The sequence below is a fragment of the Hemicordylus capensis genome, chromosome 6, assembly GCF_027244095.1.
Source record: "Hemicordylus capensis ecotype Gifberg chromosome 6, rHemCap1.1.pri, whole genome shotgun sequence".
Lineage (NCBI taxonomy): Eukaryota > Metazoa > Chordata > Lepidosauria > Squamata > Cordylidae > Hemicordylus > Hemicordylus capensis.
Window position 1 is genome coordinate 164,579,977 of NC_069662.1, and position 26,424 is coordinate 164,606,400.

At 47.5% G+C, this 26,424-nt stretch overlaps 2 protein-coding genes across 3 annotated transcripts in view; one reads left to right on the forward strand and one right to left on the reverse strand.

Moving 5' to 3' along the window:
* The window catches only part of ZBTB47 (zinc finger and BTB domain containing 47), a 61,106-nt gene extending 45,519 nt beyond the window's left edge, over positions 1 to 15,587 (forward strand). The window contains exons 3-7 of one of the 2 annotated variants that reach the window (XM_053263652.1): positions 356 to 503; positions 861 to 976; positions 4,298 to 4,442; positions 5,338 to 5,806; positions 7,675 to 15,587. In XM_053263652.1, coding sequence (XP_053119627.1) covers positions 356 to 503; positions 861 to 976; positions 4,298 to 4,442; positions 5,338 to 5,759 — 831 coding nt within the window. In that variant the 3' untranslated portion in view covers positions 5,760 to 5,806; positions 7,675 to 15,587. The remainder of the gene's footprint in view (positions 1 to 355; positions 504 to 860; positions 977 to 4,297; positions 4,443 to 5,337; positions 5,807 to 7,674) is intronic. The other variant, XM_053263653.1, reaches the window with a different exon arrangement.
* Positions 15,588 to 16,548: 961 nt separating this feature from the next.
* KLHL40 (kelch like family member 40) lies at positions 16,549 to 26,207 on the reverse strand. The gene is made up of 6 exons (XM_053265609.1): positions 24,868 to 26,207; positions 21,824 to 21,984; positions 20,563 to 20,670; positions 19,397 to 19,582; positions 17,545 to 17,691; positions 16,549 to 16,814 (listed from the first exon to the last, which is right to left on the reverse strand). Exons 1-6 carry the CDS (start codon positions 26,017 to 26,019, stop codon positions 16,703 to 16,705), a joined length of 1,866 nt encoding a protein of 621 aa, XP_053121584.1. The 5' UTR covers positions 26,020 to 26,207; the 3' UTR covers positions 16,549 to 16,702.
* Between the last annotated feature and the right edge of the window lie 217 nt (positions 26,208 to 26,424).

Consider the following 26,424-nt stretch of genomic DNA (forward strand, 5'->3'; position numbering starts at 1 on the left):
AAGTACATCTTGCTGATTATAATCCATGTTATAATCCAGGGGTTCACAAACTTGGCTCCCCAGATGTTGTTGGACTACGAGTCCACATTGTGATGGGTGTTGTAGTCCAGTCCCCCCACCATCCACATTGTGACAGGGGATGATGGGAGTTGTAGTCCAACAACATCTGGGGGCTCAAGTTTGAAAACCCCTGTTGTAACCTATTAAGAAAATCAATGGAAATTTGTCCATCTTCCAGGTTTCCCTTTTTTAGGTTTGGGAATCAGTGTTCCTGGTCCAGGTTACCTGACTTCTTTTCTCTCTTTCTTTTCTCTCTTTTCTCTCTTTCCTCTCTTCTCTCTCTCTCTCTCTCCAGTGTGTCACTTGCGGGAAAGCCTTTAAGAAGCTCTGGTCGCTCCACGAGCACAACAAAATTGTCCATGGCTACGCAGAGAAGAAGTTCTCCTGTGAGATCTGTGAGAAGAAGTTCTACACCATGGCGCACGTGCGGAAGCACATGGTTGGTGAGTGTGGCGAGTCGGTGGGTGGAAGATGCAGTGGCAGGTGTGCTCAGGGGCCGGGGCCAGGAGGAACCCTTTGCTCCAGCACTTCCCATCACATTCCACTCTTTCATGCTAGTGCAAGGATTCCTAACCTGTGGGCCTCCAGATGTTGCTGGACTACAACTCCCATCACCCCACAGTTGCAGTTTATTGTAGCTGGGAATGCTGGGAGTTGTAGTTCAGCGACATCTGGAGGACCACAGGTCGGGAACCACTGTGCTCATGATGTCCAGTGGTTTTATTTTGCTGATCTTGTAGTTTGGTTCTTTGGGCTAACCGTTCCATGTAACAGCCATGCTTCCTCTCCTTGCTTTCTAGCTCACACCAAGGACATGCCCTTCACCTGTGAAACATGTGGGAAGTCATTCAAGCGGAGCATGTCCTTGAAGGTGCACTCTCTCCAGCACTCGGGGGAGAAGCCTTTTAAGTGTGAGGTGAGCACAAGTATCCCCTGTCTAAAGTCCTTCCGGTTCTCTGACTCCCAGTGAACACTACAGTGTGATCCTAACGCACTGATCAGTGTGATCCCAACCAACTGGGGTGGGTGATGCTGGTCTTGCGGTTGCAAGCATGAATTGTCCCCTTTGCTATGCAGGTTCTGCCTTGGCTTGCATTTGAATGGGAGACTACATGTAAGTGCTGTAAAATATTCCCCTTAGGGAATGGGGCTGCTCTGGGAAGAGCACCTATTTGCTGGCATGTGGAAGGTTCCAAGTTCCCTCCCTGGCAGCATCTCCAGATAGGGCTGAGAGAGACTCCTGCCTGCAGCCTTGGAGAAGCTGCTGCCAGTTTGTGTAGACAATGCTGAGTGAGATGGACCGATGGTCTGACTCAGTATGAGGCCGCTTCCTATGTTCCTGTCTATATTCCAGTTCTTTATCCTGCAGCTGTGTCCTTTTGTGCCAGTCAGTGTTTCATTCTGACACACTTCTGACACCATGTCACACCTTTTTCTGTTACCAGCTGTCTAACCCAGGAGCCTTTAAACTTTTCAGTTTGGGCAGCGACAGGCAAGCCTGCCTCTTCAGCGTAGAGGGATCAAGCTCCCTCTGAGCTGTCTTCTGTGCTATTTATTTCAGCAAACCGTGCCTAGATGTCTTAAGCAGCTCCTCTTGGGAATAGTTTCATTTGTCCCCGAGAAGCATTCTTTGACTTGATGCGTGCCTGACTTCCACTTGCACCTTTGAAATTTCTCCTCTCTTTTGCTCCTGCCACCTGAGCTCATGTTGCTGCCTTCTGCTGACTCAGACTTGGGTCCATTTAACCCGGCATCTTGACTGGCCCCAGATCTCCAGGGTTTCAGACCAAACAGCCTTTCCCTGCCCTGCTGTGCATGATTCCTTTGAGTGAAAGTGGCAGGGAATGAACCCGGGAGCTTTTGTAGGCAAAGGATATTCTCTTCCACTGAGCTATATATTTTGGCAGTGAATTCTTTATGTGAAGGGACCGTGTGGGGGCAGCTTCTCTCTCTCAGTCCTAGAACCTAGTCCCAATCTTTCTTCCTCATACAATCTTCTTCATACATCACAGAATGCCAGAGTTGGAAGGGGCTTTGGCCTCCGCATTCCAGACCGATGGCTGCCCAGCCTCCGTTTGAAAAACTCCAGCGAAGGACAGCCCACCACTGCATGGGGCAGTCATTCCATGGTCGAATGTCTGATTGCCTGAAGCTTTTCCTCCCCTTGATATCATAAATTCCAAGATCGCTTCCCCTCATGATTCTCTCCATCGTTTGGGGTTTGGTTTGGTTTATTTAAAGGGAGCCATTCTGTGGCTCCAGGAAACAAAATGGCAACCGGAAATGACCTCTGTCATCATTTCCGGCCACCTCCAACCCATGGATATGTGAGGTCGACGTGTCCCCACCCCCATCCCGCACCTGCCGAGGTCGGGTGTCTCTTTCGCGACCGTGGGTATTGAATTCACGTATAATGAGGTTTGCCTGTACATTATTTACACAGAATGCTACTCCCCACCCTTCTTCTTTTGGTCTGCTCCTTTTGAGCAAGTTTCCTTCCGTCCATCTGTCTGTTGGTCCTCTTTTTAAAGAAGTTTAAAGAACACAGAAGATTGCCATGGTATCACTGATGTGCCCCTACCAAGCAAGTTTGGGTCATTCAACATCTACCTGTTGAATGTAAGTTCTGCAGCTCAGGGATGTCCAACTTGCAAACTACAGGGCAGATCTTTTCCCCAGTGGCGCTATCAACTTTTATATGGCCCTTAGCCACCTTATTTTTATTTATTTATTTATTTATTTATTTATTTATTTATTTATTTATTCATTCAATTTCTATACCGCCCTTCCAAAAATGGCTCAGGGCGGTTTACACAAAGAAATAATAAATAAATAAGATGGATCCCTGTCCCCAAAGGGCTCACCATCTAAAAAGAAATATAAGACAGACACCAGCAACAGTCACTGGAGGTCCTGTGCTGGGGGTGGATAGGGCCAGTTACTCTCCCCCTGATAAATTAAAGAGAATCACCATGTTAAAAGGTGCCTCTTTGCCACGTTAGCAGGGGTTTTGGCGCAGTGTGGAAGCAACCTGCCTAGAGAGCAGGAGGCTGTTGGTTGAAATCCCTGCTGGTGTGTTTCCCAGACCATGGGAAACAGTTATATCGGGCAGCAGCGATATAGGAAGGTGCTGAAAGGCATCATCTCATACAGCGTGGGAGGAGGCCATGGTAAACCACTCCTGTATTCTACCAAGAAAATCACATGGCTCTGTAGTCGCCCCAAGTCAGCACTGACTCGATGGCACAACCTTTCCTTTCCTTCCAACAAAAAAGTTCTCATTGCAGTTTACACAGAATAATGAGGAGCATGTGGTTCCCTGCCCACAAGGGACTTACAGTCTAAAAAGAAAGACATGTTAGAATTTAACTCACACTTTCATTTATAAAGAAAACATTTATAAAGAAACCATGCAAATGGCCGCCACGCGTGCACAGAGGCCAGAAGAGTGCCATTTAGGATTCCAAAATGGCGCTCGGAATGTTCGATGTGGAACAGGGTCGTTCTGTTGGAACAACCAGCTCAACCAGTTGTTGCAACAGAATATTCCATGGATTTAGCGCTCAGAAAGGAACGCTAAATCCATTTCATGCACATCCCTATAGATGCCCGTCTCAAATTTCTACATTCCTTATGATCAAATTGCCAAGAGCTAGCAGCCTCCCCCACAAGGAGTATTCTCATTGTAGTAGGAGATGGGTTCATTACCCAAGGGATGGGTCCCTTCTACAGGGTCATTTTTCTCTTCCTCGAAATGACAACCTCCTTCCCGAAGACCCTCATTCTCTGTGACAGTGGAGAGGCTGTTAATCTGGGGATGGGACGCCTCTATCATGTCTGCCGTTCTCGTCCATGTTCCCCTCTGACTCTTCACTTTGACTACCTTGGCCTCATGGGAACAACAAACTTGTTCCCTGAAAGCCAGGATTAATTGCAGGCAAATACCTGTACATGTGACACTCTACCTACTCCCCTGCTGGCTTTCTACCTTCATAACTAGTGTTTGTTTTATTTTGGAGTTTTTAAGGGCTTATTTACTTGGGAAACTAAGTCTTAAGGTGTATGCTTTTAAGGGAACTAAAAAAAATAAATAAAGGGAAGGGGATTAGCACCTCAGTGGTGTCCCCCTACTGCTACGTTCTCACAGATGCTCAGCTCACCTGAATCCTTCCTGTGATCTTGGATGCCTTGTTGCTGGGGCCAGGAAACCTTGTAACTTCCTTCTCCCGATTTCCAGAACTGCAATGAGAGGTTCCAGTACAAGTACCAGTTGCGCTCTCATATGAGCATCCACATCGGTCACAAGCAGTTCATGTGCCAGTGGTGTGGAAAGGATTTCAACATGAAGCAGTACTTTGACGAGCACATGAAAACACACACAGGTAGGGGCGCCATCCACTCACGTTCTGGGTCTTCTTTCGTGGAACGATTCCTGAAAGTTCCCCAAAGATGTATGTCTGGTTTGACTCATTCTCCAAGACCAGGCCTCTCAGACTCCCCAGCTTTCCCCCGATGATAGAATACGCCGTCCCTATTCAGACATTGTTGTAATGTGTACAGCTGTCTGCACACATGTACATGTTTTTGCACAAATTGACTGTACATGTGGTTCACTGTAAAAAGGAACCTGGGTGAAGGCCCCCTCAGATGCAGGGCTGAGATAGGGAGGTCTACTACTGGACATGCATTGAACATAATGTGCTCATGGTGGTCTTTATAAGCATACACTGTACAGTAGCTAGAAGTGTCAAAGGGGATTAACAAAAACTTTTTTCAATATATCTGAATTAGAAAACCTGCCAGGAAGGTGGTTGGACCCTTAGATGATGAGGGATTATTAAGGAGGATAAGGAGATTGCAGAAAAACTGCATGAGTTCTTTGCATCTGTCTTCATGGTGGAGGATACTGACCATATACCCATTCCAGAAATGAGCTTCTCAGGCTTGGAGGCCAAAGAACTGGGCCAGTTTGAAGTAGCGAGAGAAGATGTTGTGAACTGTCTTGAAAAATTAAAAATTAACAAGTCGCCAGGGCCAGATGGCATCCACCCAAGAGTTCTGAAGGAACTCAAATGTGAAATTGCTGATCTCCTAGAAAAAATATGTAACTTGTCCCTACACTCAGGCTCTGTACCAGAGGACTGGAAAGTAGCTAATGTAACTCCCATTTTCAAAAAGGAATCCAGGGGCACCTGGGAAGTTCAGCAACAGCTGGAGAGCCCAGGTTGCCAGCCCCTGCTCTAACCAGTCTTTTCTCCTTCCTCGGCCCCTCCCTAGGCGAGAAGCCATACATCTGTGAGATCTGTGGGAAAAGCTTCACCAGCCGGCCCAATATGAAGCGGCATCGCCGGACACACACGGGAGAGAAGCCCTACCCCTGTGACGTTTGCGGGCAGCGCTTCCGGTTCTCCAACATGCTCAAGGCCCACAAGGAGAAATGCTTCCGGGTCAGCAACCCCGTGGCCTCCGAGCCCAGCAACAACGGCGGCGGCAGCGACGCGAACTCCCTCAGCCTCCTGACCCCCCAGAGCGCCGCCTTGCCCCACCTGACAGCCGGGCTCGCTCTTCACTCGACACCGCACTCCCACGCGCTCCCTCTGCCGCTCATGCACGCGCATGCTCAGAGCATCCCCCCTCCTCCACACTTACCGCCTCCTCCGCCTCTTTTCCCAGCCAGCAGAGTGAACTTGAACAACTAGGCCTGGCCCTTTGGCTGCACATGCACATAGGACTGGTCTGTAATTCAGTAAGTGCCCAGCAGGTATCTCAGTCGCAAACATCTTTGAGGGTTGCGGGAGGAGCTTTGGGTTGGCTTTTCTTTGGAACGGGCTCCATCTTCTCTCTTGGGCTTGAAGGGCTTGTGGTTCTCCAGCCAGGTGGGAACATCAGGGGCCTGCAAGCCACCTTTGCTGCTCAGATTGCCCATAACACAACGGCAATTTTCCACTTGGTTTGTGCATGTAAGGGTGTAGACCAAATGCTGTTCTCTCTTCTCTGGAGATCTAGGGACATGCCAAGACCAACCCAATGACTCAAGCCAATGTTGCCAATGACTCAAGCAAGAACATTGAGACTGTTCACAACAATCGAAAACTGGGTAGGACAAGAGTCCTACCCAGGATTGGGAGCTGTGTGCGCTCCCAATTTTCGGTTGTCTGGGAGCAAAGAGCCAGGTAGGAGGAGGAAGAAGTGATTGTGAAGGAGTCAGGAGCTGGGTTGGAGAGCATTCCCTCCTCCTTGGTCAAATGCTGGGTATGAAAGCTGGGTAGGATGGTGCTGTCCTACCCAGCTCCTGCCTCCCACACAATCACTTCTCCCTCCATCTGTCTAGTTGTTTGCTCCCAGACAACTGAAAATTGGGAGCGCACACAGCACCCAAACCTGGGTAGCACATTCGCCCGGCCCAGTTTTTGGTTGTGTGAACAGCCTCATTCTCTTTCTAACCTCCCCCCCTGTTATGGTGGGGAGGGGGTGGTGCATGCACTTTCTTGGGAGCTTGGGTCAAAGTGTTTTCACCCAAGGCAACAGCTGGGAAGAGGCAACTGTGACTTCCCACTTTTCCATGAGGGGAAGAGAGTGATGCAAACACCCCTCTCCATGGAACAGGGTACAGAAGGAAGTGGCAAGTCAAACGGCACTCCAGCGACGATTGCTGGGAGTGACTGATGGTTGATTTGAGGGAGTGTGTGTCACATGTCCTCTCCAGGCCAGCTTTGTCTTTCTTCACTTTCTCCCTCTCCCATTATCACTGGTCATAGGAACATTGGAAGCTGCCATATACTGAGTCAGACCCTTGGTCCATCTAGCTCAGTGTTGTCTACCCAGACTGGCAGCGGCTTCTCCAGGCTTGCAGGCAGGAGCCTCTCTCAGCCCTATCTTGGAGATGCTGCCAGTGAGGGAACTTAGAATCTTCTGCGTGCAAGCATGCAGGCGCTTTTCTCATCCCCTAAGGGGAATATCTTGCAGTGCTCACACATGTCGTCTCCCATTCAAATGCAAGGCAGGGCAGACCTTGCTTAGCAAAGGGGACAGTTCATGCTTGCTACTACAAGACCAGCTCTCCTCCCTTGGTATGGCTTGTGTTTTCCCAGGCTCTGTACCTTGAACAGCCTCTTTCTGCACACTGGTAGAGATGAGGCTTAACCTCCTTAAATCATACCAGAGTATCAGAGGCCTTGTCTTGAGTTCCTTGCCCTCTCTGGTAGACATACACAGAACCTGTCCACCTGCTTAGGTCTTTATCATTCTCTCCGGTTTAGGTGGTCTTTAGGACACTCAGGCTTTATGGAAAGGTCTTGAACCATCTAATGAAGTGCTGGGAAATGATTTAGAGAGAAACAGGTAGGAGCAGAGAGGCAGATGCCTCCTCCAAGAACTTCCACCTCTCGGTCTGCATCCTTCTTGAATTATATGGAGCAAATGGAGACCCCCCATTCTTCAGTGGGCGAATGCACTAAGCAAACTCCTCTAGAAACAAACCTGCCTAGGTTCTGCTCTTTCAAATGCTTTTGAGCTGGCTTGGGGAAGGATATCTGGCCTCTTTAAATGTTAAGAATTTATTATTTTAACCTTTATTTTGCACTTTATTAATCCATCATGATATCTCTTCCTCAGTAGGACGCTTGCAAGCTGCTTCATGCTCTGTTGTAGGTTAACGGAACTTCTGCACACAACCCTTCCACCAGAGCTCCGCTGGAGAGTGACCTCCATTCTGTCAAAGACCGGTGTGTGGGATACCCATTCAAACCCTATGGAAATGGGAGGCGCTTGTGCAGAAGCAGCAATGCAGAGGTCACGGGTGCCTAGCCTGAGGCTCTCCAACCATTGTTGGGACCACAACCCGCATTATCTCCAGCCACAGTTGCAGCTGGGGATGATGGGAGTTGTAGTCCGAAACCAGCTGGAGAGCTTTAGGTTGGCCACTCCTGTTACTGGTGGATTTGCCCTGTCAGCATATGGAACCAGTATGCATACATGGGTCCATGTGCATGAAGAACAGAGTTCCATTGGATATTTGTTTTGGGGGCCCTCATCCCTGCCCCCCCCAGCCCCCCCCCTCCAGAACCTGGTGCATCCTTTTCAGCTAAGACATCCAGACCACTTTGCCTCTCTACATACATGTGAACTAAATCAGGGCTGGCCCCTGGAAGCACAGCCATAACGTGAGAAAGGATGCAAAAGATGCAGCAAAAGAAGGCTGTGGCTTGGAAAAGGTCGAGACGGTGCAATAAATGCGAAGCCAAATGCCACAGTATTGGACTCCTGGGGGAAGAAGGATTGACGTGATTGAGCCCTTTGCTGACTGGAGTGGAGACCTCCCAGCATGACCCCGCCCAACGACCTCTTCGAAAGACTAGAGTCGTGGCGGACGTTGGGAAGGGGGGAAGCACAAGTCCTGCCCTGGAACTTCAGTCGCATGTCTGAGTTTGGAAGACAGACAGACAAGGGGGGGGTGTTGAACAGAACTCAGCACTACACATGCCTCAAATGCCTGGCATTTGGCCCTGTGTTGCTTTGGCAGCCTTCAGTCCCCATTGTCCAAATATGCCAAGAAGGAAAAGAGGAAGAAGCGTGTATCGATGACTCTCCTTTAGCGTGAAACTTTTTTTTTTTTTTTTTACAATGAAGCACTTTATTATGTATAGATCTGGCGGGGCGGGGTGGGGGGCGAGGGAGAATCGGAACTCTAATACTTTTAATTCAGAAGCATCTTAAGAAATATGCTAGGAAATATATTGTGACTTCCATTCTAACAGCCGTGTATAATCTCCATATGTTTTTATTTCTAACTTGCCAGGGAAGCAGTACTCCGTCATAAACGGTCACAACCACCACCATTTCTGTTTCTCGGTTCTATCTTTGGGTCGAAGGGGAGGTTCTGGCCATTGCTAGTTCAGTAACATTTTCTACCATTTTCTCTCTCTCCCTTTTTGAGGGCCAAAACTGCATCTTCCCATGCGGACTTTAGCCCTCTTCAGACATTTTGTTGTATGATGCTACGGACGTCTGTACACTTGTACATTTGTGTGTGTGAATGACTGTACCTGTACTCATTTTACAAGCGCTCCTCAGTACAGGCCCACAAATGCATGGTACAGGTTGAAAGTGCATTGCTGAGCTGAACCTGTGTCCAACCTAACCTGCCAATAACTGCACCTGTGTACAGAACTGTACCTGTGTATACTGTATAGTTGTTGTACGAGTGTTGAGCATAATGTCTGAATAGGGCTATTCTGGAAACGAGCTGGCTAACCAGACCCTAGTCCCTGCATGCTTCATGGTCCTGCCCTCTGCTGCCCCCAAGTTCAGCACTTGACTGCAGAGGTGGGTGCTCAACCTAGGCATAATGGGGCAGAGACTTAGTGTGGGTTGACATAAGTGTGTGTGGGGTGTGTGTGTGTGTGTAATAGCACGGAGAGCCATCTCGCTCTCATCTCCCCCACCCCCCCCACACTGGATACAGCGTACTCAAGAATGAAAACCTGTGCAGGGCTCATGTTGTGTGGCAGATGTGCTCTCTGCAAAATGCCAGAGTGAGGGCAAGAAGGGACATGTGGAGGGAAGAACTTGTGTAGGATGGAATGCTCAGGGATTAAGCACACACACCCCTTCCCCTCTGGGCTCAGAAACTCAAATATGAGCAAGGAGGGGTCGGGGGAAGTGGATTTTTGGGAAGATAATCAGCAGGCTGGGAAAGGGTTCAACATCCCCTTCTCCTGCTCACTGGTTCTCCCCTTAAAGTCACCCTGCCTCCATATGACTTTAACTGTGTCCCATGAGGTGATACACAGTGCTGTACATTTCCAAAGAGTATCCAATGGCCAGAAAATCAGGGTTATAACCACCAGGTAGAGGAGACCCAACAGGTGCCCAGGGTCCCTCAGATACATTCTAGCCAGGAGCTCCTGGCCTTGGGTCACCAGCGTCGGTGTACTATAATTCCCATCATCCCTAGCCACAGTGGCGTAAGGGATGATGGGAGATGTAGTCCAACAACAGTTGGAGACCCCAGTTTGAGAACCTCTGTTCTAGACCCCTTTCCTAAATTTTCTGCCTTCATTTCCTCCCCAAAGTGTCCAGTTCTTGCAGAAATAGAAGGAAAAATGTGCCAGCAGTATTGGACTTCACTGCTCATGGAGTAGTAAACCCTGCTCCAAATAGTTAGTACTTTGCTTTTGTTTTGTTTTGCTTTTTTAAAAAAATGTTGGCAATTGTTTTTATAAACCTTAACCCTATTAGACTATTTGATTTATTTATGATGGTGTACCTCTACTCTGAGGCTCTTTCTCATCACAAAGGTTGTGGCTGAGGTCTTGCCAAAAGTAGAGAGCCATTTCTCCCCAATGAATGATCCCATGTGTGTTCACACACTCTCACACTAAGGGCTGTGAGTGTATCGCAGGAATTATGCACTTTGGCTTAACCCATCCAGTCTGAACCATTGACTTTTGTGTTCTGTAGCACCCTTCAGGAAACTCGATAAGCAGCCAGGGGCCACTTTAAGCACTAAAGTTCCTGAGAACTGGTGTAATTTAATAGTTAAGAGCCTGAGCTATGAATCAGGAAGCCCTCAATTCATATCTTGCCTCTGCCATGAACTCAGTAGGTAGCCTTAGGCAAGCAACTCTCTCTCTGCTTCAGTTCCCCATCTGCAACATGGGGGTCATAGTACCACATTTATCCAAACAGAAGATGACTTTGAATTTAAGCCAACCCCCTTTAAAAATAGAGGTTAAACGAAGCTGTACCATACCTGTATTAACCTGAAAGGAACTTAATTTAATTTAAGATGACTCCTCAATTTCTAACATCAGAGAACTTGGGGGGGAAAACCTAGTCTTGGATTCAGGTAAAGATGGTATTGACCTACCTTACAGGATTGTTGTAAAGATTTCAACAAGATGATCTATGTGAAGCACTTTGCACGCTTGAAAGCAATATAATAAATACAAAGTGTTATCATGATCATCCTCCAGTTTTAGTGAATTCATCCTGACATGTTTATGCCAGGCTGAATTGGTTGCTGTCAGTGGTGTGACGTCAGAAATGGCCCTCCTGTGTTTGGGTTTCTTTAGAAGCCAATGGTGCGGTAAACAGATCGTTGTTGCCATATAAACTGAAAGAGAAAAAGCCAAGAAAACAAAACCTGAGGAGAGGATGGATCTAAAGGGAGAGAGAAGTGACAGTGTATATTGATCCACAGAGGGAGTCTTCAGCTTGAAATGAAGATTGTGTGTCCCACTCAAGAAATTTCTAGTTAAATAATCTCTGGATGAATATATTTGTGTTTCTGTATTGTAGGCGATGCTTCAGCTTTTTGCACGAAACAGGGAGGGCTGAATTGATTACTGTTTGGAAGAAAAAAAACCCACACACATACACTCTCTCTCTCTTTTCAGATGAATTCTGCTTCAGGAATTCTGCTTTACAGTCTTTCTTTTCTTCCCCTTCTTCTCAGAGGGAATACTGCAAGATTGCTATAAGGTTCTTGAAACACAGTGTTTTTTCTTTGGGCACTATGGGTCTGCTGAAGATGACAGCTAGAAAGCATTTCACTGGATGAGAATCGATCAAAGATGCATTTGGTAACCAATTACCTGTAGTTGAAGAGGTTGGACTGCTTTGTCTATTGTTTTTTAGAGTTCTGGACCTGCACTGTAAGAGGTGAAATGTTTTGCTAAACCATTACTGGGAATAGCAGAAGAAAATCTCAACCTCTTGCTAGTAGGTGGATTAATTTTCATCAATATCAGTATAGTTTATTGGCTGACCCCAAAAGGGTCATGATCTGTTATGCAAACCCATGACTAAAAATATGGCATACTGGAGGCTGAACTCCAGCTGGTCTTGTCTGGAGCCTTGTGTGTGCTGTGATTCAGAGAGGAGCACAGGGAAAAAATGTAGGTTGTGATGATGGTTGCAGGACCTCATGAGAATCTCAACTTGCATTTTTTAAAAGTTACTAGTCCTCATGGCTGTGGAGATATGCTTGAGAGTATTTAGGGAAGGCCTACTGAAATCTTGAAAGCCAGAGAGGTGGCTGAGTAAGATTTTCAGGGACGGAGAGTGGGGTGTCCGTGTGCTTGCACCTCTCATAAGTAACGAATCTAGAATAAATCATGCAACATGGGTTTCAGAATAAATTGCACAAAACAAGGAGTTATGCAAGTGGACTTAATCGGCATCATGTGTACAGGTCCCGGAATACGGTGGTGGTTTTGGCTCAGAACTTATTTGCCGGGGTGCAAAATTTGAATTTTATTTTATCGCCACTGAGTACACTCAGTCTGCCAGCAGTATGGCAACTATCTTGTTTAGAACGCCTTCTGATCTGAATCTCTCCCGTACCGAGAATTCTAGCGCCAGGTTCTTTCAGATGGAAACTGCTGTAGGATCTCTTAAGTGCATAGTATCAACTAATCTCTTGGATCCGAAATTATGGGAAACAGTTGCACTAATAGCTCTTTCCTGAGCTGTCTTCTTAGTTGCCCTTTGTGTTTTACCCAGTCGCAGGATAAAATCCTCCAAGGAGTGAATTCTGGCTTTCTTGACTGGTCTGGATTGCTGGGATCACCCCCTCCCTCCACTATGGCTATATCAAATATTTATATACCACTTTTCAACCAAAGTTCCCAAAGTGGTGTACACAGAGATAAATGAAGAAAATGGCTCCCTGTCCCCAAAGGGCTCACAATCTAAAAAAGAGACATAAGTACCCAGAATGTTGGGGGGCAATATGCTAAATCATTGTAAACCGCTTAGAGAGCTCCAGCTATAGAGCGGTATATAAATGTAAGTGCTATTGCTATTGCTATAAGATAGACACCAGCAACAGCCACTAGAGGGATGCTCTGCTGGGGTTGGATAGGGCCAGTTGCTCTCCCCCTGCCCCCCCCCCCCAAGAAAACCACTCCTTTAAAAAGGTGCCTCTTTGCTCAGTTAGCAGGGAGCTTGTAGTGGGTGATTAAATCTGGTTTAGCTTAGATTCACTGTTAAGGTGTTTCAAGTTGACTATGATGCCTTTGTGGCCACTTCCAGAAGGTAGAACAACTAGTGGACTGGTTAGGAGCCTCCTGTCTGCAGGCAGTCACCATCCTCTAGTTTGGTGCCAGGAGCACCTGTAACCACTAGGTATTAGGAAGCGTTCCTGCCCTTTCACTTAAGGTCTTTTTTTAATATGCTATGTGGGAGAAAACCTGGTTTTACAACCAGATGTCCTCTTGACTGGGAGTGATGGCCATTCCTGACACTCTACGGCATGTAACAACGTGTTTTTGTGCTCCAAAAATAGGTTTAGCCCAATCCACACGTTATCTTCAACTGTGTACACAGGTACAGATCTGTATGCAGGTACAATTAAAGTAAAGTGTGCCGTCAAGTCGATTTCGACTCCTGGCACCCACAGAGCCTTGTGGTTTTCTTTGGTAGAATACAGGAAGGGTTGACCATTGCCTCATCCCTCGCAGTATGAGATGATGCCTTTCAGCATCTTCCTATATCATTGCTGCCCGATATAATAGCAGTGGGGATTCGAACCGGCCACCTTCGGCTTGTTAGTCAAGCATTTCCCTGCTGCGCCACTCACACATTATTTTGAGCACAGGTACAGCAGTACCCTTGCTACCTGTATCCTGCATTTTGGGGGGCCTGTACCTAGATTCACTGTTAAAATTAATGCAGGTGTAGTCATTCGCCTAAAAAACATGTACAGACATCTGAACACACGTACAGCATAATGGCTGAATAGGGCTTTTGTCTCATTCACACCTAGCATGTTTTTAGGAGGACACCTAAATAGATAAAGTGAAAAGCAGCCCTTAGCCTAGAACAGAAAAGGCTTTAGGCATAGCCTGGGAGGGCTTTGGCCAAATTTGTTCCAGTCTCCAGAGAGTAAATGAAAGAGCATTTTGAGGAGGCGAATGCTCTTGTTTTTCTTCCTCCTTTAGAGGTAGCATTCAGTAGATGTTATCTGTTGGGGGAGGGGTCTCAATGTGTTTCACGAACACTATTTTGGTAATGCTTATAACAGCCCTATAAGGTAGACCAGTGTGCTCCTATTATAGAGACATAGGAAGCTGCCATATACTGAGTCAGACCCTTGGTCCATCTATCTCAGGATTGTCTTCACAGACTGGCAGTGGCTTCTCCCAGGTTGCAGGCAGGAGTCTCTCTCAGCCCTATCTTGGAGATGCTGCCAGGGAGGGAACTTGGGACCTAGATGCTCTTCCCAGAGTGGCCCCATCCCCTGAGGGGAAGATCTTCCAGTGCTCACACTTCTAGCCTCCCATTCATATGCTTAGCTAAGGGGACAAGTCAAGCTTGCTACCACAAGACCAGCTCTCTCTCTCTTTAAATATGGAGGGGACAGTCAGAACTTGAAAGATAATTCAAAGATTATCTGATTGAAAGATTTGCCCGAGTCCAGCCCATAAATCCTAGCTCAGGTAAAATCTGAACATCCTCTTGGCTCGAAGCTTGTGCTCTTCACCACTATGCTACACTAGTCAATGAAGGCATAGAATAGAAACCGAAAAGGCACAGAACACCTAGGGAGAGATGATTTGCAGTTTCTAAACCATGCGTCACTTGTGAAAGGGAAAGAAAGACTTGCATGTCCAGTATGCCTGTACAAAGATTCAGTTTTGAAGCGCTGAAGCTGAATCATTTGCACCAGGCCCTGGATGGAGGCCTGCTCCACCTCCTTCCGTCCGTGCAGAGTGGTCCACGCACAGCTCAAGGAAGGGCCCTTACAGGGAAGCAAGGTGAAGCCGCAAGAAGTCTCAGTGACCCTGTGGGAAGTTCCACAGGGCAACCCTGAGAAGTATGACATTTCCTATTGCTCTTCCCATGCGGCTTCCATGATGTCACCGGAAGTCCCCACAGTTTTGCTTCCCTTCTAAGGGCTCTTCACAGTGCTGTGCGTGAACCTCTCTACGCAGAGGTAAGTGTTTCCAAGTGGGGCCAGGAGAGGCGTATAAAGATTTGGCTTCAAATTTTGCACGGGCCTCATTCCCAGAGTAGGGTTGATCCCCATCTTTCCTGCAGTGTTACAAAGACAGGTCTGCATGCAAAGATATGGAAAACATGCCTGGCAGTGTTGACCAACTGCATCATCTGAGTATATCCTGCATTTTTGCACCTACTAAAGATTTCAAAAAGGGCATGATTGGTTTCATGTGGGATGGCCAGGATCTCTCTATCTGTGATCTGATGATCTTGCTGGCCTGTTAACATTTAGGGTTTTTCTATAGACAGCTTCTTGGTAAGGATTCCATTAAAAAAAATTATTTTAAGGAAATTTGAAATGAGCTTATCGTGCTGAGGACCTCTTACCTATGTGAACCACAAACATTCCTAATGCTCTTTCCCCACTCTCAATTGGGTGCTGTTTCTTTCAGTTCACATGAAACATTTGGCGGGGGGAGGGGCTTGCTTAGCAGTCACCATAATATTCTGTTTTGTTAGGTTTTATAGGAATTGGAAAACTGTTTTCAACCATACACCTAAATAAAACTGAAGTTTCCTGACCCTTGTCTCTGTGTCTTTAAAGGAAGGCTCTTTGTATTGAGTTGTGAGCCCAAACACCTCTTGTATAGAAAACAATCTTTCATATAGAAATGTTGGACATGTAAGATGACCAGAATGGAACTCAGTGTTGCCAAATCTCAAAACCTGATGAATTTTCAGTGTTTTGTAGCAGCAGGGGGATTGGGTAGAAAGTATGGGAGAAGTAACAGATTGGGCATCATTAGTTACTCAAGTACCTGTATACTGCATGCTATTGGGACACCGCACAATGGATGAACCAGTACCCTCACCAAGACACAGCCTTGCCAATGTCCTCCAGTTTGGGTAAATCTTCTGAGGACCTCCTGGCCATTATGGAGTTGCTCCAGCTCTTCCAGAGCAAGGCCCTGAAAAACTGGGCAAGGCCCCTTTAAAAAAAACAAAGTTTGTTTATTAAAGGGTGGGGCCAGGTCACCTTTCCTGAGCAGTAGGCCACAAAACCCAACAGTTCACTGAGAAACACTGCTGGAGCAACATTCCTTTCTGTGGCAACATCCAGCTTCTGCGGTCTCCTGATCAGCTCTGTCCGTGGTCCTGACATGTCCTGGGAGCTGTCCAGGGACTAGGGCATCTCTGGTCTTTGTCTCAGAAGAGACTGTGGCATTGCCTGAAACATGATAATGGGTGGCCAGCAAGCAGCAGGGCTAGGGTGTGGCACACTTGGGAGAGCCTATAGACTCACACTTGCACACTTGCCTAGCTCTTTCATCTTGTGCTGCCACTTCCCCCTGGCTCAGTAGGCAAGAGCTACAATAGTGCTTGCACATGTGTTTGGGTGTGCGCACTAGCATGGTCATACTGGACAGGATTGATAGCATGCCTGCCAAAAATGTCTGCCCTTAGGGTTTTAGTTTTCCTCCCATGAATGCCAGCCCATTCCCTCCCCCTCTTTGGGGAAAATAATAGACAGAAAACAGCAAGTATAGCATCTTTTTGTTGTTGTTTTTATCTAACAAAAATGGCACTGCAACATTGAATCATTAAATTCAGACTTAGAAAAGAAAGGAATGGGTTGGGGGCAGGAAACTGGGAGAGAGTTCAACAGCAAGGAGTCCAAAATGACACCTTGGCAGGTTCACATCTTGGTTAGTCGCAGAACGTTGAGCCTCACAGGCAGAAAAGTGGCTCCTGAGGCGTACTGGATCTCTCGGAGGACACCATCCCACTTTTTTCCTTCCTCATCATACCTGGGAAAAGACAGGAATGCAAAATATTTGGAGCTGCAATTAATAGGCTTCTGAGTGCCATCTGTGTTGGTGCAAGTAGGTATTGGCACACTGGGAATTCTTTTGCTCTTTCTGAATCTCTTCACTTGCCATCTCTTTGGTGACAAAGCTGCTGGCATTTTCTGGTGAGTGTCCTGAGCCTGTCCGAAGTGCTTTTTTTTTTTGTCCTTTGTGAAGAGGGAGACCTTATGGCATGTCCTGAAACTGGGTGTGTTGTGGAGAACGTTGTGGCCTGTGCCTTAACCTGCCTACCTTGTGGCAGTGATGACCCTATATGTGCCAGCATGCCTGAGTAGGTTGCCTGGGTTGCGACAGCATGCATGAATGTGGGGAGATTTTGGCCACTGGTTTGGGGTTGGAAAAAAGAAACACCGCTTTGCACAATGCAAATATATGGAATTTGCTCATTATGGCGATGAGATGTAGTGATTGTAACTGGCTAAAATGGCTATAAATGGACGTGATTGTAGAGGAGAGGTCCATAAGGGTTCTAGTGCTAGGAGAGAAGGAGGAAAACTCTCCACTTTTTCTACACCATGCATAATTTTATAAGTCTCACCCATCCCCTCGAAAAAGCCCCATATGGTGTGGCCTTTCTTTACATAAGCCCCAACTTAAGAAGAACAGAGTTCCTCCTGTAAGTGAAGATCCCCACATGGCCGCTTTCCCCATAAATGCCGACATGCCTTACCTCCAAACGTCATTGAGCTCTGTTGGCACCAGATCACCTGACTCCGTCTCTACAGTAGCAAAACCTCCAATCAGATAGAGGGTGCCAGCTAAACTGACCAGGCTGCCAGAGCTGCGTTCCTGGGGGAATTCTGTGAAGGCGTCCCATCTGCCAAGCACACAAGAGCAGAAGAGTTAGGTTGTGGAACCCTCCCTGTGGGGTATCCCATGGCAGGGTCCTCAGTACATACAGAAACATTCGACAGGACTAGGGCAGCATCAGGGCCAGATTAAACTAGTGCAGGGCCTGTAGTATATGCTATAACGGGGCCCTAAATATTTTTTTTAAAGCACATAAATATTAAAATATAAATTATTTACTTCCATATTAAAGTAATTAATTTTTTTCATTTGCTATATTTTGGAGTATGGGAGACCCAGCCACAAGCTCACACTAACTACAACCACCGTGAACATTTATATACCATTTTTCAATCAACATTCTTAAAGGGGTTTACATAGAAAAATAAAGAGTGGATAGATGCTTCTCTGTCTCCAACGGGCTCACACTCTAAAAAGACAAATGTGGTAGGCACCAGCAACAGCCACTGGACAGATGCTATGCTGGGCCTTCTCTTAAAAGGCACATTTAGCAGAAAAAGGATATTATTTTATCTAACATGGACCAAATAAAACAACTAAAGCTTAAATTTTAATTCCCGGTTGGAAGCCGGGTGTGCAGGGCCCGTAGCAAATGCTACATTTGCTACTACGTTAATCTGCCTCTGGGCAGCGTGCATACTCGGCTTCTAACCACAGACTTTGGTAATGGGCAAAGAACTCCTGCTGTCTCTCTGCATGAGTTTGCCTTGCCTCTGTCCAGTCATTTTGCATGCCAATCACATGGTGGGGGGAAATCAACATTCCAGCCTTTCCTGTTGCAGAGATCTGGCAACATTACACAGAAGAGGCTGTGATATCTCTTGTGTGAGTGACTGCTCTGGGCTGGGCTTTTCCAGTCAGAAGGCACTTTGAATTAAGAGATGGGGCACTAAGCGAGTATATGCTTTACATGGGGGGGGGGAACAACCCTGGCTCAAACCCTAACATCTCCAGGTCGGGCTGGGCAAGACCCCTGACCAAAACCCTGGAGCGTTGCTGCCAAAACTGTTCTTGAGGACCAATGGTCTAGCTCCACAGAAGGCAGTTTCATGCAAAGATGCGAAGGGCAGAGCTTTCTGAAGCATATGTGTATCATCTGGTGGGCATCTGTGCGAAACAAGATGCTGGACTAGATGGGCCTTGGGCCTGATCCAGCAGGGCTATTCTTATTCTTCCTATTGTGGCATTTATATATGCAATATGAATGAAGTATGTCTCCAGTTTTAAATCATTTTAAAAAGACACACACCCCCCACGATTGGAGGGTCAGGAAACGGGGGTGAGCATCCTCACAGCTTGTGACAGCAGCATCCCCTGCAGGTGTGCATTGAAAGGCTCTGGAGACAGAGCTAGGGCAGTGTCAAGGCCTGAGGGAAATGGCCACAGATGCTGCCTTTCAAGCCCTTGGGGGAAATGGCACCCACTGTGTCTGCTGGTACACAGCTAGCAAGGGATGCTGGGACTGCTAGAGCAATGGCACTGAGAAATCTGGCCGGAGGTCCTCCAAATAGTTCCTTTAGGGCAGAGGTTCTCAACCTTGGGTCCCCAGATGGAGTTGGAGTACAACCCCCATCATCCATGGTGGTCATTGCGGCTGAGGATGAGGGAGTTGTAGCCCAACAACCACAGGATTTGGAGCTCCCGAGTGGAGAACCCCTGCTCTAAGGCTCTTTCTACATGCCCGCCCTTGTGCCCCTTTTCACAGCACATACTTATCAGCTGCAATGTCATAAACTTCCATCGAGCTCGTCAGGCCAGCATCGGTCACTCCTGCCGCCACGTAAATTTTGTCCTTGTGGACTGTTGTCCCAAAGAGTGAACGGGCGGTCTTCATGGGTGCCAGCTCTTTCCATTCAAACTTCTTTGGGTTGTAGACGATCAGTGTGTTCAAGCACTTCCTGCGGGAGAAAGGGGAACGGAGTCAAGCCTCATCAATGTGCTCAGGTGGGAGGGGGCAGGCATCACCCGGGGGTGGGTGGGTTCTGCTTTGCTTCTTAACATATGAACATAAGAATAACCCTGCTGGATCAGGCCCAAGGAAGCCCATCTAGTCCAGAATCCTGTTTCACACAGTGGCCCACCAGATGCCTCTGAGAAGCCCACAAACAAGGAGTGAGGACTAGGGATGTGCATGGGTGTGTTTGAGATTTGAAGGCAGTGGGAGGTGTGTGTCTTGCTTTAAGGGCAGGGGAGGGTGCATTCATCCCTCCCCCCGCTTTCCCCGGTGCTCAGTTTTGGTGAAGTCTTTGGGGCAGCAGTGTGCCTTCCTGCCGCCCCTTCCTCCTCTTCGGCCATACAAGGAGTGTACACCGTACAATGAGTGTACATCTGTACACAGTTACCTTTACTCACATGATATGCTGAACACAGGTACAGCAGTACGCTTCCTATCTATATCCCCCATGTGAGGGGGTCTGTACCCAGGAAGGTTCATTTTTAAAATGAATGCAGATACAGTCATTTACATAGAAACAAGCAGGAGTGTGAAGATGTCTGTATATTCATACAGCATAGTGGCTACCTTGGGATGTAATGTAGAACTTCATATAGCATACCCTCCCACCCCCCGCCACTCGCTCGTCCAAATTTGGCCATTCAGGAGAGTGTCCTCTCTGCTGTCAGCGAGAGACTGCCGAGAGACCGGGGAGCTGGCTGTACAGGCTTCCTTCTTTATTAAAGGACAGCCAATCATGTATTTACTCAAAAGGATGAGGACTCTGAATTTAAGATGAGCCCCTGGTTTCTAACATCAAATATGTTTGGGGGACAGGGACGGGAACCTAGTCTTGGATTCAGGTAAACACAGTAAACCCTAAGATCTTATCGTGGCCTTCCTTACAGCCTCGCCACCTCCCTCGCTCCCCTCTCACTCACTTACTTATCATTTCCTTTGCCTCCTATGACATAGATGAGGTCGTTGTGGGACACCACGCCATGGCCGTAGACCTCATAAGGGAGAGGGTCTGCTTCGCCCCATTTAAATGACCTAGTGGACAAGAACAGCACTGTGAGTTCAACAGGTGATGTTTAGCTGTGGCTTTCTCAGCATTCCTGCCTCTCTCCACCCCCACCCCCCATTATCGTCACCTTTTTCTCTTCTGTGTCACTTACACAGGCACAACGGGCAGATATTCAACAGATGGAGTATCCCTGTTGCTGGATCCCCATACTGCAGGGAACATGCCTGTTGAATGTCTGACTGTCATAAAGCGGTTAAACGGACAGGAGTCCTGCCAAGACAAAGCTCCCGCCATCCTGCCATGGCACTTGACCTCTCATATTGTCATATAATATATAATATCCTGGTTTGGTCATACGTTGCTATCTATTTTTACATCATAATGTCAAATGACTGAGGTGGTATGCACAAAGAACTGCCCCAACCTTTTTTTTCTTTTCTCTTTTCTCTGTCTTTTATTTGTAAATCATGCTTTGATTGGAATGGCCTTTGACTATAAACAATATATTACTACTTCTCCTTTGTTTCAGGTTTTTCCCGTCAACCTCTTCTGGTCCTGATCCATAGAAACCTAGTCTCACTCCCATGGACATCAGGTTTTATTCTGGTTCTTCTGCCATGACAGTGGCTCCTTTCCTATGCACTCTCTGAGTCCTCCAGCTCTGGTGTCCCACCTCGATGCCCCTCTCCACAAAACCCTGGGCCCACTTTACTAAGTAGTACACCCCTGATGACCACCTTAAGTGGTGCAGCGGGGAAATGCTTGATTAACAAGCAGAAGGTTGCCGGTTCGAATCCCTGCTGGTACTGTATCGGGCAGCAGTGATATAGGAAGACGCTGAAAGGCATCATCTCATACTGCGCGGGAGGAGGCAATGGTAAACCCCTCCTGTATTCTACCAAAGAAAACCACAAGGCTCTGTGGGAGCCAGGAGTCGGAATTGACTTGACGGCACCCTTTACCTTACACTCCAAGATACCTTCCCCCTTAGCGGAACAGGCTTCCTGCTTCTCCTCAAAGTAATTGTGTTCATTTCATGCCCAACAGTTGAGGGTTTTCTTTTTTAAAAAATCCCTGTTGCTTTTCTGTTACAGGATTGTTATTAACCCTTGTATTAATGAAAATGCTGGATGGAGAATTAATGAGGAATCCAGCACTTCTCTGCTCCAAGGCACTTACAGTCGATCGTAGCACATGACGGAGTCCAAGGTTTGCTCTCCTTCTTTCAGCTCTTTCCCTCCCACCACGAAGATGGAGTTTTCTGCCTCGCCCATACCGAACAGGCAGCGTGGGGAGGGGAGGGGAGGCATCCCCAACCAGTCTGCATCCAGGTGGTCATACTGCAGTGAACATAAGAACATAGGAAGCTGCCTTATACCGGGTCAGGCCCTTGGTCCATCTAGCTCAGTATTGTCTACCCAGACTGGCAGCGGCTTCTCCAAGCTTGCAGGCAGGAGTTGCTCTCAGCCCTATCTTGGAGATGCTGCCAGGGAGGGAACTTGGGACCTTCTGCAGGCAAAGCATATGCTTTAAGGAATGTACTAAAATGAATGACAGGGAATGTGTGTGGAAGAGCCCTGGTTCCTTCCCAATGGCCATGGAATGCATTGCATTTGAAATCCCATCCATTCCTATTGTCCTTTGGAAGGAGGAATATAGGAAGATGCCTTCTGCTGAGTCAGACCATTGGTCCATCTGGCTCCGTATTGTCTACACAGACTGGCAACAGCTTCTCCAGGATTGCAGGCAGGAGTCTCTCAATCAGCCCATCTGGAGATGCCAGGGAGGGAACTTGAAACCTTCTGCATGCAAGCATACAGATGCTCTCCCCAGAGCAGCCCCATCCCCTAAGGGGACTATCTTACAGTGCTCACACATATAGTCTGCCTCCCATTCAAATGCAAACCAGGGCAGACCCTGCTTAGCAAAGAGGGCAATTCATGCTTGCTGCCACAAGACCCGCTCTCCTCCCATGCAGTCTTATAAGGACTGTTGAGATAAATATAGGTGAAGTGATTTGGATACTCTCAAGTGCTATGATTCAGATTTAAGTGTTGCATCAATGATTAATAAAATAAGAGAGCCAGGATTACTAAGCTGAGTCCCATCAGAGGGTCCACCAAGTTTAGCATCCTGACTTATAGCAGCAGCCAATGAGATGCCTCAGGGCACCACATGATGCCAATCGCCATCTGCAGTGAAAAGAAGAATGCTGAAAACACTCTCTCAAAGTGTCTCTGAGTTCTATTGTTATGTGTGTTCCAGAAGACTCCATCAAGGTCCGAATGGGTCAGAATAGCTCTTCTGAGCTCATCATGGTGAAGGGGTTCTCAACTTTGGGTCCTCAGATGTTATTGGACTACAACTCCCATCATCCCCGGTCACCATAAATTGTAGCAGAGGGCGATGGGAGTTGTGGTTCAACAACATCTGGTTGGGGACCCCTGTCCTAGACCATCAACATCTGGAGACCCAAGGCTGAGAACTCCTGCTGTAGGGAAGGAACAAACCTTGAGCTGAAGATTTCATTGGAATACAGCTATAGGATCCCAACGGCATTTCTGTGCCATTCAGATGGTGCCTGGTGGAGTCTTCCAAAATGTATTGGGCATAGCAGCAAAAACGTGGTGGCCCTTTGAGAAAATATTTCCCCCTTTTTGTTTTTCTTCTCTGTTTGGGTGCCCCTGCCTTCTTTGTGATCAGTAGCCGTTCCCCTACTGATGGTAATCTATTCGTAGACCAGGACAAAACTGGTCCAATAAAATAAATGCTTAAAAGTGAAATTAGGTCAATATCGCAAGAATGGCATAAGAGAAGAGCTGCTTGATCAGCCCAAGGTCCATCTAGCAACCTGCATCCTACATGGACCAATCAGATCCTTCTGGGAAGTCCTCCAGAAGCCATTCACCCTTTCATGCTGCTGCTGCTACCACCGCCGCCACCCAACAACAAGTATTCCATGGGATTCTGCCACTGACCAGGCAGGTTTCAAAGGGCCCTCATGACCACTGATGAGCTTCTCCTTGTCCTCCAAGAATTTGTCCAATTCCTTTCTTATGGGATTTTCAACTTTGGGTCCTAAAATGTTGTACTACAACTCCCAGCATCCCCATTATCCCGGCTGTTGTGGCTGGGAATGGTGGGAGTTGCCCAACATCCTTTGTGGACCCAAGTTTGAGAACCCCTACTTTAAAGTCATCTAACTAAGTGGCCCTGTTCAACCCCAGCACTCTTTCAGTGGCTGTGGCTGGTGTCTCCCTTTTCCCCCACAGAGTGTGAGCCCTTTGAAGGCAGGGAACCACATCATCATCATTAACAACAACAACATCATCAACATCATCATCATCAACAACAACATCCATAATAATAAACCACTTTGAGAACTTTTTATCGAAAAACGTTATATAAGTAGTAGTAGTAGTAGTAGTTAGGGTACTAGTAGTACCCTAACCCCTGCTAACTAAGCAAAGAGGCATTTTTCAAAATGGTGATTCTCTTTATATTTAGCAGGGGGAGAGCAACTGGCCCTATCCAACCCCAGCACAACATCCCTCCAGTGGCTGTTGCTGGTATCTGCCTTATGTTTCTTTTTAGATTGTGAGCCCTTTGGGGACAGGGGACCACCCTTGATGTATTATTTATTTTTCTATGTAAACCGTTTTGAGAACTTTGGTTGACAAGCGTTATATAAATATTGTAGTAGTAGTAGTAGTAGTAGTAGTAGTAGTAACCTACTGTTCACCACCACTACCTAATGGGGGCACCCAACCTAATTTGTATTTTTTACTCCCTTGGGACCAAGAAAGACAGATACTTCTAAAAGACAGGCTGCTGGGGATCAGCAATGGTGAAGGAGGAAGGTCCTCTCCTTCATACTCCGCTTGTCAGTTTCCCAAGGGGTCTTAGCTGACCACAGTTGGAAACAGGATGCTGGACTACATGGTCTGATTTTGCCTTGGTTTGGTTCTGCCGTTGTTACATTCTTAACCAACCAATGACAGTCTATGCAAAGTTGGCTAGCATGTGATGTCATTGTTCAAACCCCACCCCATGCCCCAACACCTGGAAACAGAGAATTAGACCAGTTCAGTCCAGATCTGACCCGAACCTGAGAGCCCAAACCAAAATGAAGTAAACCCTGGGTTGATTCCCTGTTCCAAAGAGAAACGAGTACTGTGCCATATTCAGAAGCAATATGCTGTCCATTGAAGGGTGCCCATTACCTGCAAGAAATAGGAGTTGATGGGATCCTCTTTATCATCCTCATTATAGTAAAGTCCACCTGCTATGAAGACCTGGTTCTCCCGAGTAACCAGACTGACGTGGTTCTTTGGGATCTGAGCAGAAAGGGAAGCAAAGTAGCACTCGTTGGCACCTGGATCATAGGCTACTGCCCCTGAGTCACTGATCATGAAAATGAGATCTTGAAGGAACATCCCAAAGCGCATTGTGTCATTTAAGATCCCCGGGAGGACATCCTCTTCCTCTTTCTCACTTCCTTCCTCTACCACTCCATTTATGACACTGTCCCCTGACTTCGGCTCATCCTTTTTCTTCCCTCTCGTCTTTTTCACCACTGTGAACTTCCCCTCGTGGGCATCCTTCACCATCTGGATCTTCTTGAGGAGCTCTGGGCTGCACTTGACCAAGGCATGTTTCTCCACATGGTCCCTGAGGTAATCCTTGTCCATGAGGCGGAAACGGATGCTCTCGAAGACCACCGGCAGGGCCTTGGCCCGGCTCTCACGGTCTTTGGCCATGGCCCACTTCATCACCACATCAAAGATGGACTCTTCCTTCTCAATATTAAGGGAATCGCTGGAGATGATGGCGATCAGCTCGTCGGGAGAGAGCTGGCAGAACTCCTCATCCCGGGAGATCAAGATGAAGCGGTCGCAGATGAAATCTCTCGCAGCCACCGCTAATCGGGCACAGTCCAACATGAGTCCCAGCCTGAAAATGGCCAGGCAGTTGCTGAGGCAAAGCCTCTTCTGAAGGAAGGAGACGCAGACCGTGAAAATGGATGGGATCTGGAACATGTTGGCCACCGAGAAAATGTCCTGGACGTTCTGCTCTGTGATCTCCAGCTCCGAGGTGTAGATGTAGTGGAGAATCTTGCCCATGACTTCTGGGTCCACATCCTCCAAGCTGATCTCTCTTTTCTTGCTTTCTTCCATGTCTGAGAGAAACATAGCCCGGAAATAGGGGCTGCAGGCTGCCAGCACTAGGCGGTGGCATGGGAATTCCTTCCCTTTCACTTTCAAGACACAGTCGAGGAATTTGTTGTGGTCCAGCATATCCTTGAGCCCATCTTGAAGCAGGGTTTGCTGGTAGAGGCGCAGTTCTTCAGCTTGGTCTGCAGCAGGCAGGGCCATGGTCGAAGTCGGCAACTCACTTGCTCGCCTCCTCTTTCCCCCCTCGATCTGGTCTTCTGGCTACTCCGAAACGGTGCCCGTCGGAGGTCTTTCTGCTCCCCAGTGGAGTGTGATAGTCTTGCTGCTGATGCAGCCGGCTGTGTGGTGGGGTTGAGACAGCAAGAGGGGTTTATATATAGAGACACAGCATTGCAAAGCTTAGGGAATCCACACTGGGTCGATGTGTAAGCCGATCACCTTTTAATATGACAAACTGGCCCACTAGGGAGGGATGGCTCAGGGTGGGGGGTGGGGGTGAGATGACACAAGGCGTCTGAGTAACAGCTGTAAGTGTAATTCTAGATCAGGGGCAGGAGCTGTCGTGATTCACTGCGGAGTGGTCTTTTCCAGAAGGGTCCTCGCCAG